Here is an 11,319-nt window from a genome sequence, read left to right as displayed (position 1 = left end):
TAGCCGATGAGCAAGCCAAGGTCAAGAAGCCAGAAGTCAGGATCGTTGCAGGGTAAGCCGAGGTCAGGAAGCCAGAGGTCAGAATCGTCGTGAGGAAAGCCAGAGTCAAATGCCAGGAAATCGGTAACGGGAACAAGCCGGGTCGGTAACGGGAAATTAACAGGAACGCGTACTGAGAAGACACTATGCAAGATAGGTACAACCATCAAAAGGCAAAGCTGGAAGGTTTCTGAGGTTCTTAAATAGGCACAGGAAGTCCAAACACTAATTAGCGTTCTCCCGCCAAATTTCCAAAGTGCCGTTACGTCACGTCCGCGGCCATCTTGGGATTGGCAAGATCGCAAGTTCCTAAAAGGACCGGTAGTACCGGCTGGTGCCACTAGGTGGCGTGCAGAACGTGTGCACGCGGCAGGTCCGGACCTGGCTCCGGTAGGTGGCGGCTGCCGTGCGGAGTTGCGGGGTCTTCCCCGTCCTCGCTGCGGTGGAGGCTGTCTCGCGGAGGCGGGAGGTCTCCCTCTTCCCCACGGCGGTTGAAGCTGCTGTGCTGAGGCGGGGGGCCTCCCCCTTCTCCACGGCGGCTGCAGCTGCTGACCCAAGGCGGGGGGTCTCCCCCTTCTCCGTGGCTGCTGCAGATCCGAGGGCCTGGAGGAACCGCCATCCAGCTACGTGACACAAAATCTACGCGCAGTTGTGGAAAGTCCTAGCATCATAACAGAAGAAGATAGAAGAATGTGGAAAACTATAGTCTCAGAAAATTAAGAAAACGATTTAAAAAATTCAATTCAGCCCTAAATCTCAAAGATTGTCTAATACTCAAAACGGCCCTAGGTCTATTTCACAAATGACCTCGCAAAGTCCCTGTTGGTGCAATGGTCAGGTGTCCCAATACTTTTGTCCATATAGTCCGTGTGTATATATATATATATATATATATATATATATGTATGGGTGATGAGAGAAGGTTCTCTTTGTCAATCCAACAGCTACAGAAAACAAAGCATATCCCATTAGATTATTGGAACACAGCGGCGTGATGACAATTACCAGGTAGTGATGATTTGTTTGGAAGTCTCTGTAACTACATCTTTACTTTTTTAATGTATGTATACTTACACTAACTTCAATGAGAGATCCACCAACTTTGCATTCATGTTACCAACCATGTGATGCAATATTTCTTTGATATTCTTCCCATATCAGATTAATAGATGGTAAACTCGCAAGGACCCACTTCTCTTTTTGTACCAATACATGTTAAGGTGTCCATAGTATTGCTAACTTTGTATATTGTCTTTTTTTTATGTTATTGGCAATTTTGCTCTCTCACCTTTTGCGGGGATGCTATTGAATCTGGTGGCGCTCCATAAATAAAACTAATATCACTAATACCTACTACCCATTCTCACTTTGTAAATTCACAATATAAAATGATGATGTATACCTGAAAACATACACATTTTAAAGTACAAAAATATGCATACTGCCATGATGAAGTAAAACACCATTAGTTTTGCTGTAACACTTTTAGAAGAACAAACTTGACCGTTTATGTGTTTTACTAAACGAATGTTAAAAGGAGCCAATTCAGTTTCTAAAAACTATTTCCACATGTTAGATGTGTAAAATGAGCTTACCTGCGTGATTTTGAAAATTAACTTTACAACCCTTTCACCTTTTGGTTAAGCCACTGTTTAAGTGTGCCATAAATTTCTTACATATTGATCTTTCACTTCACTTGAAGGGTTCTTCTGAGGTTATTGTACATGTTACATTATGGTGCATGTATGCCTTTTTATGACAAACACAGTATACTTTCAGAAATATCGATAACATTAGGAAAACAAAAAAACCAAGGAACATGAATGGCAGCAGTTTAATATATGAACAGAACATGGCATAAAAGTCTCTTTGGGACAGGTTAGGACCTTAGACTTAAGGTTTATTCAAATAATGCTTTTGCTTGGAATAGCGCTGAAAACACAAACACCGTTGACTACAGGACATCCAATGGTCAGTCTTGTCTACTTTGAAGTACTGATTTAACACATTCATTTGTAATTAATTACATTGTGAAAGAGAAACGTTGTGTGTCATGTGACAAATCACTCTATTATCAACAACTGAAGAAACATACTCATGAATCTTACATCCAAAGTATCCCTCTTTAGTGAGTGTTTGCGTTGGGGAGAGGGTGTACAGGATGACACTTCGCTTTATTTGCCCCCCCCCCCTCCCCAGGCAGTTCCTCTTTGGGAGCCAAATTCCTGTCTCTCTTTTGTGCCCTGATGTGCCTCTTTTCTGTGTGTGTTTTTGCTGGGTATAAGTGTATTACAGAGCTCTATAGCCATAACTTGATGTCACTCTATACTTTATTTTATGTTTTAATTTCAACAAATAAGAATACATCAATGTGGAATATGATGGCACTATATAAATGAATAAATAAGTAATAATAAGAATACTAACACATACAATTGCAGGTGTAACAGAGCCCCTAGTGGCCAACTCAGTTAGCTGCAGATCACATTTCTTGGGTGAAAGATGTGTAAACAGTTTTACTATAAATTAGTAACAATGTTAGTTGTAATGTCAGTTTAATTTTTAGAAAGAAAGCACAAGGTATTTTTCTCTCAAAATTGCTGGAATTTTATTTGCCTCAGGCTTATGAATCGCAACCAAAGACATTGTGCAAAGAAAGCAAAGATTAAGTACACTTTAGGGAAAAGCTGATTATCCACATTGGTGACAAAGGTCAGTATGAATAAGGAGAGGAGGGGAGGGGGGGCAAAGATAAGCGTTCCATTACACTAAGTATATTTTGCAACACTTAATAACAAGTTTATCCGAACTTCATAACAAGTAGAAATAGTAAAACGAAAGAAAAAAACAACTGATTATTTAGTTTATATAGATTTTAGACAAACTGCAATCAAATAGTTTTAATTAAAAAAAGGAAAAATGAAAAAACAAACAGGGAAGGAGAAAAAACGGGAAGGGAAACATTATGGAATATAACTACTGCATTTTAACACCTGTTTGAGCAAGCTGTTTGAGCCTATGCATTCAAAGCAATATACTGTTGGCCCATTCAGCACCAAAAGGGTTAACTAGCATTTAAAGTTGCATACATGCACCACAATAATGATGGGAAACTAAAAACAAGACGAAATACAATAACAATAAAAAATACTGAACCACAGCAACGTAAAACCGCTAAAAATTGCCTGACGAAAAATAAAAGAACCAGTTACTTTGTTGTTTTGTCCCGATAGACACTGCTACAAAATCTCATGTCTTCAGTTTTGTGATGTTATAGCTGCACCTCGATGTATGAAATCAGGCAGAGAGAAACCATTCCCCCCCATTGAACATGACCACAGAAATATACTATCGATCCACAGTTTTCCATCAAAAACTTGTTTCATGTTGGCTGGCCCGTATTGGTCACAATATTTTACAAAGGATGTTTAGTTTTTTTTTACACAATGATACCAGTTTTGTTTGACACTATTCTAAGTTTAACTTCTAGAACGATGAACATACAGAAACAACCCCATTGTTTATTTTAGAAAAAAAACACAGAGAATGGGTTGAAACTGAATTCTGCCCCAAAAATGGGCCATAAGAAGATCACTCGTCATCACTTCCACTTCCTTCTGACTGGTCCTAGAGAAAATAAAGAAAATAGCTATTAGTAAATTATATAGAGAAATATAATACACAACCTTACAGGCACAATGTGAAACACAGCATCCTTAATTACCTATTGCCATTAACATTGGTCAATAAGAACAGGATTAGACAGAAAGTTAGGCTACTAACAAAGTCTGGAACAGTAAATGTAAGCACAACAATATTGAGATACTGGTTCATATCAACCTCCAATAAAAAAATATAAATTAATAATTTAGTTGATTTCAAGATGACGTCTTCTCATATGTCTTTCCTCTAACTTCAATTACAACTCTTACTTACATAAGACTGTTTAACAAATTAAATTGCTGGGACACAATTTTGAAATGAAGGAAAAATCTCTACAATTAATATGTAAGTTAACTTGTGATACACAAATACAAATACTCACAATAAGTTAACACATTTAGAGGACATTATCCACTAACATGAAAAAAGTCTGATTTCCATGATTTTTTTCCGGTCAGCTACTTTTATTCGCTAGCAAAGGCTACCGCATTTGCTTGATTATAAGACCCCCAAAATATAAATAAAGAAAAAGCCTGAATATAAGTCGACCCTATAGGAAAAAAGTTTTACTAGTAAATGTTAATTCATGTAAACTATTTTTTTTTTTTAAATAAAAGCTATCATTGTGAAAAAAAAAAATTTTTTGTTTTTATTTCCTTTTATTTTCCAACCTGCCCCTCAGTTATGCACATCTGCCCCCGAAATGCCTTATACCTCCTATATGCCACTGTGCCCCATGATATGCCCTTTAACCCTCTAAATGCCACTGTGCCCCATGATATGCCTTTTAACACCATAGAGAGGTATAAGGCATTTCAGGAGGCAGAGTTGCGTATAGAGGGTTAAAAGGCATTTCTTGAGGCAGAGTGGCATAAAAGGGGTTAAAACGCATATCTGGAGGCAGAGTGGCATTAAGGGGGTTAAAAGGCATATCATAGAGCACTCTGCCTACAGAAATGCCTTATGCCCCCCACTTAACACTCCTCCCTGATGCTTCTGACTTCCACTGCAGCCAGAAGGAGGTGCGGTTAGCAGCGGGGGTTGTCTGCGTCCATCGAGCATACACCCTCCGACTGTCAGAGAGAACTCTCCTCTCTGACAGTCGGGGAAGTCGATGGACGCAGACAACCCCCACTGCTAACCGCACCTCCTTCTGGCTGCAGTGGAAGTTGCCTACCCGCTGCTCAGACAACACCGCAGGGAGTCAGAAGCACCGGTAAGTTTGGGGGGGGGGGTTACCAGACAGGAGGATCCAGGTCCCCAGCAGCGTTGCGGGGGATCTGGATCTTAGTCTCATAGTCAGACCTCTGAAAAAAACCTTGTCTTATAATCGATTAAATACGGTATTTGTTTTCTACTGAAGTAGTTCAATACATTACTAAAAAAAAAATAAACTATTTCTTCTTGGCTATTAGGACTGTTTAACACCAAAAACACTGAGCTTGCCATCCTAGAACAATAATGAAAGCAGGTATTAAAATTAAGATACATAAAACTTACATTCTCATCTTGATCCTCATCACTGTCATAGTCACTCACAACCGGCTTTGCTTTTCCACGACCGGGGCGTTTCTTTCCTTTTCCTTTGTCGCGGGTCTTCTCATCCTTCTTATTCAATTTAATTTTCACTTTCACAGATTTGGCTGTTGGGAGACCATTTCAGAAATTTGTAAATAATTTTTTGTAATTGTAACCATGATGTCTCTGCAGCTAATATAGTTTAAAAACATAAAAAGGAATAGAAAATGGACAGCTTTCCTAGGTTTTTAACTTGTTTTCATGAATTAAACATGTAGTCCTGAATGAAGCAAACATTGTAATGCAGTTACAATTCCAAAAGGAAATGGGAGTTATCTACAGAATAGTCTAATGACATATATATATATATATATATATATATCCCCAATAAAAATGTGTGTACATAAGACTAAACAGGGGGGCCAGGGAGGGAAAAAACTGTTACTCATTTGCTCATCAATACATATATTAATTATGAAGGCATAAAATGTAAACAGGTGTCCGTACATTCAGACTCTGATTCATCGTCATCCTCTTCATCTTCCTCATCATTGCTATCATCTTCACTCTCTTCCTCTTTAGCAATCTTCAGTCTTGCACTCTTGAAGACGGATTGTAGGACAATGGAATCTTCATAGATCTAAAATACAGTAGGATATAAACTCAGCGCTGGCTAAGGTCAGTGTCCTATAATCGATAAACAAAGCTCTTTGGTTCCATGCATTTAATACCTTTGGGATTAAACTATTTATTGACCTGGGTCATAGATTTGTATGGGCTTGTGTACAGAAGCAGAAAGCCATTTCTGTTTCTATAAATCTGTGTTATAAATAAGGTACATTTTTATGGAGAATCTTTTAACTGAAAAAAATCTATCCATGTAATTATTGCAAAATTAAGAATAATCTCCGTCAAAAAACCCACAACAAAAGCTGTCAACTTCCAATAAAGCTACATACTATTAAAGGTATAATATGGTCATGTGGCAAAATAAAAAAAACACAAATGAAGTTGTTTTACAAGGCAGGAACTCTTTAGTAAGTGAAGAAAGGAGGTAGACTATGACCGCACCCCGTAACATGCAAGACTCACCTGGGAACCCTCCAAATTGAACGTCTGTGCATTGTGGCATAATAACATGACATCTTTCTCAAGGTCGCTTATACTTCTGTATTTATGATTGCGAATTCTTTCCTTTTGGCAAGAAAAAAATAAAAACAGTGAAACACAAATGAAAACACACACATGCACAGGCTGGTTATGTGGACAGATAAAAATAAGTGCAACTAAACAATTTTGGTTTGCTATTTAATCTGATTTTAAAAAACACATACATACCTTTATTTTTTTGAAGTCAACAGGTTTTCGAATCAACTCGTAATACTCTGGTAATTCTTTTCTAGATGGAAGTTGTATAAAAACTTCACTCAGCTGTCGACCAGAGCTGGAAGAAAATAAATGTTTAATGTTTTGTCTGTGACATAACTATGAAGTAACTGTTCAGTCGGCTAACCGTTTTCACGAAATTATTAGTGTTTACAGGTGACATTCCATAATATTGGCTGCAAAAAAAAATGCAGTAGTATCTCTGTTCCTGTGACTGCTAGCTGGGGGGATACATCAACTCCGAGCCTAACAAGCAGAGACCCACACAGCTTCCACTCTTACAGACTGTAACTTCCAGCTATATAAAAGAAATTCTTACTGGCTCATCCTGTCACGTGAAGCAAAATGAGGTGTTCATATTCCACAAATAGAGTCTGTCTGGATGCCTGCAAATACCCCTGGAACAGGAGAGGTACCATATGCACTGAGCGGTGCCCCATCTGGACCCTCATATTGCCCAGCACAAACCTTTAGATTAAATTAAATACCTACATATACACTCTCTTCAGCACAAAAGCAATAAACACACTGCTACTTGAATGATTTAAAATCTTCAATGAGTTAAAAAAAACAAACAACAACATACAGTCACTAGGAGAATTATTTTGCCACGGACGCCATCTCCTGGTAGACAGGATGAAACATTGATTAGATGCGCAAAATACATCCTTTCAACAACAAACAATAGCAGGAATGGACCTGGCGCACCGGTTTTAAAACACCAGATACATAAACGGTGACAATAACGAAAGAAGACGTGCTTCACTTAAGTGTACGTGTCTATGCACACCACTGCTGTATACTGTCATCACATACAGAAAATGGATTGATAATTAAAATGGCGTAGGTATATTTAATAATCTTGCATAAAAGGCAAAAAAATACACATATAATGCAATATGAGACATGGAAAACAATATATCTACGAGGATTTTTATGGTTTGTAAGAAAGTGAAATTCTGACCTTATATGGGAAAACAATTCTAGTGTCTCTCCTTGAATATACAACATGGGTATAATGCTGGGATAACAAAGCATAAATGGCTGCATAGGCAATGTCAATTTGCTGAAAAAAAATCAAATTCTTGCTTTGTTTTCAGTGTGCATGGGAAGCGCATGGTAGCGCATGCTGCAGTGCAACTATGGTTTCCAGGCAACAGGAAGATGCCTGCCATAAAAAGAGGTGAACGCATTAATGGCCACAAGGGCGAGTGCACAAATGTTCAGTCCTTTTACGAGACTGATATGTCTGTTCACAATTGCAAAGACATAATGCCTTAAGGTCTATGCATAAAACAAAACAAAAAACCCACAATGAATCATTTCACCTGCTTGGTCTGTGGCTAAATATTGCTATTCATTTTTTAATTGATATGATAGCCGGATAGTTCATGCAAAGGGGAATTCTAAGGAAGAATGTAAGAGGAATAAAATAATTATGATTAAAGCTCCTTGGCAAATTTATCCGATAAATGTGGTTGTAGACACAGCTCTTAATGTAAGACAGTTTAGACATACAAAACAAAGTGTTAAATTCTGTAATCATGCAAGCAAAAGAAAAAAAGAAAGAAAACGCAGAAAATATAATAAAATTTACTATTGAACTCACACTAGAGTAAATGCCGTGACTCCAAAAGACACAGATATTTGGCCACGGAAAATATTCTATATCAAGTATTGTTCTCTTAAGGGGCCCCACTAAGCAAATAAGAAAAGCAGTAATATAAACAATACAATAGCAGGTGCGATAACACACATTCAAAAACAACTCTTCTAGAATACGGTCAAAAATATCCTCTAGTCCATTTAAAAAAATGGACAACAATAACACATAGCTAAATCAGTATGTGAATTCTGGCACTTGAAAGTCTTTGAGCCATTTGTAGTCTTTCAGGCTTTTGGGAAAGCAACAAAAAAAATAAAAAGCAAAACAACAAAAACATTTGCAGCCAAAGGCAACATATCACAAGAAATAATGGTAAAAACACACAAAAAAAAATCCCTAAAAAATTGAAGTCAACCACTAAAAAAAGTAATTGGTTACCATGGTAGCATATTGGCAGTGATCTATTTTTTTTTTTTTTTTTTTTACTTTACTACTAACTAGACAGATACTTGAGATGGAGCTCCCTCTTAATACTGGCTATGTAAATAAAAAATTACTTAGGATTACTTCCACAGATTAGGTCCTACTGATACCCCCCCCCCCTTATTTATGTTTATCAACATCCCCGAGTAGATTAATACCCAACATGGAAAAGTTTTTTTTATTTTACACACTAAACTTTTTTTTTCATTATTCTCGAACTTTGCATGGGGCAAAAACCAAACAAAAAAAAAGGTATATTGGTAGTTGGAGGGGCACAAGGTTTGTTCTTAATTTTTTTTAAAACAAATGTGTTATTATTTTAGTAGTGTTTTTTATATACTACACTGTTATTATAGTTTTTGTACTTTGGATTGGGCCCCCCAATTTTTTTTTTTATAGAAGGGTTTTTTGTTTCTAAGGTATTGATGTTCGCATTACCTTTGATCAGCCTGTAGAGGCTACTGGAGGGTCTGGACAGACCCTTTGGGAACCTTTTCACTGTTTTTTGTGTACTTTCCATGAAGTGCAAAAAACATAGTACTATTACATCCTCTGTTATCTAAAGCATGTTTTAGAGGATGTAATAGTACGTCCTATCCCACAAAAGGGTTGAGAGGGAGGTTTGTAGCTGCGTGTATGAGCCCACTTTGCCTGCTATCTCCTATGTACCTGGCACACAGAGGGCTAAATGTAACCCCATTGAGAGAGACCAAACCTTTAAACACACAACATATGGATCTGCCTACAGACAAAGCACCGACATTTTCAGTTCAGTGCAGTAGGAGGTCACAAAAAATGAATCTTATGACAGGGTTCGTTATGAGTTATTGTAAATCTTTTAGCAAGATTCCACTATCCATTATTGGTCACCATTCAATAATACAGATCTTGCAGTTCACTGATGTTTCTTAGTTGGTTTGTTGGTAAGATATGTGCTTCATCACCCAAGATGTCTGTTCTAACAACTCAAGCTATATTAGGACATGGTGTTGCGCCCAACACCGATTATCATATCTATAAAGTTCAATATTTGTTTAATTTATGACGCATGGCATTGAACAGTGATTCTAACGCAGTTTTGGAAAATGCATACTGTGTATTAACACACAAAAAAAACAACAGGCACCAAATGGCAGCTTTGGTAATATTGGCTGCTGATTTGTGACAAACTGTCATTCAAAACTCCAAATCTAAGGTTCAGATTTGTATTCCCCATTAAGAACTTGGCTTCATGAAGGGAACTCTAGTAGACACGGCTTTCTGTCCAATTCTGGGCACATTGCACACACAAAGAGCTGAGAAGTCAACCTTAAATTCCCATGTTGTTTCCCTTTTAAATGCATGAGGGAATTATGCACAATGTCTAATGAGACCATTGTATGCTAAAATGTCTCAAAAAGCAGCACATGATGCCGCAATCCAAGGAAATTCAATAACAGATGAGAGACATCTATCAGTCTGGAAAGTGTACCAAACCTGGAACAGTGGTGATCCTTCCCAGGAATGGCCTGCCTATCAAAATTCCTCCAAGAAGGCACTGATGACTCAAAGAACTGCGGGATTCACTTGCCTCAGTTAAGGTCTGTGTTTACGATTCCACAATAAGAAGGACTCTGCCAAAAGGGTATCCATGTTAGAGTTGTGTCCACTGCTGACCAGAAAGAACACAATGCTTGTTTCAAATTTGTCAATTTTTTTTTTTTTTTTTTGATGACCCCGCACTGCTTTTTAGATACTATTCTGTAGACTGATGGGTGAACTTTTTGTAAGATATTTGTCCTGTTACATCTGGCGTAAAGCAAACACATAAATTACACAAAAAAACATCATACCAACAGTCAAACATGGTGGTGATAGTGTGATGGTCTGGGGTTGGTTTGCTGCTTCAGGACCTGGGAGACTTTGATATATTTGATGGAGCCATGAATTCTGCACGCAGCTGGGTTATGCTGTGGGACAACCTTTGAATGGCTCAAAAGAAACAAAATGAAGCGTTGGAGTGTCCTGGCTTTAATCCGATTGAGATGTTGTGGCATGACCTTAAAAATGCAGTTCATGCTCGTAAACCATCCAGTGTATTTGAATTAAAACAATTGTGCCAAAAAGAGTGTCGAAATTCTTCCACAGCAATGTAAAAGACTCATTGCCAGTTATAGCAAACATTTGATTGCAGTTATTGCTGCCAAGTATGGCCTAACCGGTTATTAGGTTTAGGCGGCAATTATTTTCACATGGGTGATACAGGTTTTGATTAACTCTTTACCTTTAATAAAAAGAAACTATCAACTGTTGTCTTTGTTTTATATTAAAATTAGTTGGATAATTTGAAACAATTAAATGTGACGCAGGAAGGGGTAAATACTTTTTAACAGCTTTGTATGTCGGTTTACCAAACTATAAAATACTAATGTGTCGGAATGCCATCAAACATGTCATATAAATATAGCTCGCAGGGCTCCAGAAATCTACAAGGTTACATACGTTTTCACTGGACTTAAAGTCTACTATAGGTAGTATGTGTAAGATAACAGCTAATATAAACATAACCTCTCCTTACACACAACAGGAACAGAATAACACAATAAAACAGTTGGGTATGTTTTGAGAACAGCTTAAATATATTT

General features: G+C 37.6%; 1 protein-coding gene across 9 annotated transcripts in view; it reads right to left on the bottom strand.

Annotated features, from left to right (window-relative positions):
• Positions 1 to 3,630: 3,630 nt before the first annotated feature.
• The window catches only part of LOC149300633 (SWI/SNF-related matrix-associated actin-dependent regulator of chromatin subfamily A member 2-like), a 61,055-nt gene continuing 53,366 nt past the window's right edge, over positions 3,631 to 11,319 (bottom strand). For 8 of the 9 annotated variants that reach the window (XM_089485213.1, XM_089485214.1, XM_089485207.1 and 5 more), the window contains 5 exons: positions 6,559 to 6,664; positions 6,313 to 6,414; positions 5,728 to 5,860; positions 5,203 to 5,345; positions 3,631 to 3,666 (listed from right to left, as the gene is read on the bottom strand). In XM_089485213.1, the coding sequence (XP_089341339.1) occupies positions 3,631 to 3,666; positions 5,203 to 5,345; positions 5,728 to 5,860; positions 6,313 to 6,414; positions 6,559 to 6,664 (520 nt within the window). Of the gene's footprint in view, positions 3,667 to 5,202; positions 5,346 to 5,727; positions 5,861 to 6,312; positions 6,415 to 6,558; positions 6,695 to 11,319 lie in introns of all 9 variants that reach the window. The other variant, XM_089485208.1, reaches the window with a different exon arrangement.

Source organism: Sceloporus occidentalis, unplaced genomic scaffold (assembly GCF_023333645.1).
Source record: "Sceloporus occidentalis isolate IW3139 unplaced genomic scaffold, rSceOcc1.0.p SCAF_24, whole genome shotgun sequence".
NCBI classification, from domain to species: domain Eukaryota; kingdom Metazoa; phylum Chordata; class Lepidosauria; order Squamata; family Phrynosomatidae; genus Sceloporus; species Sceloporus occidentalis.
Note: the sequence above shows the minus strand (reverse complement) of the source record. Positions and strands in the feature narration are given on the sequence as shown.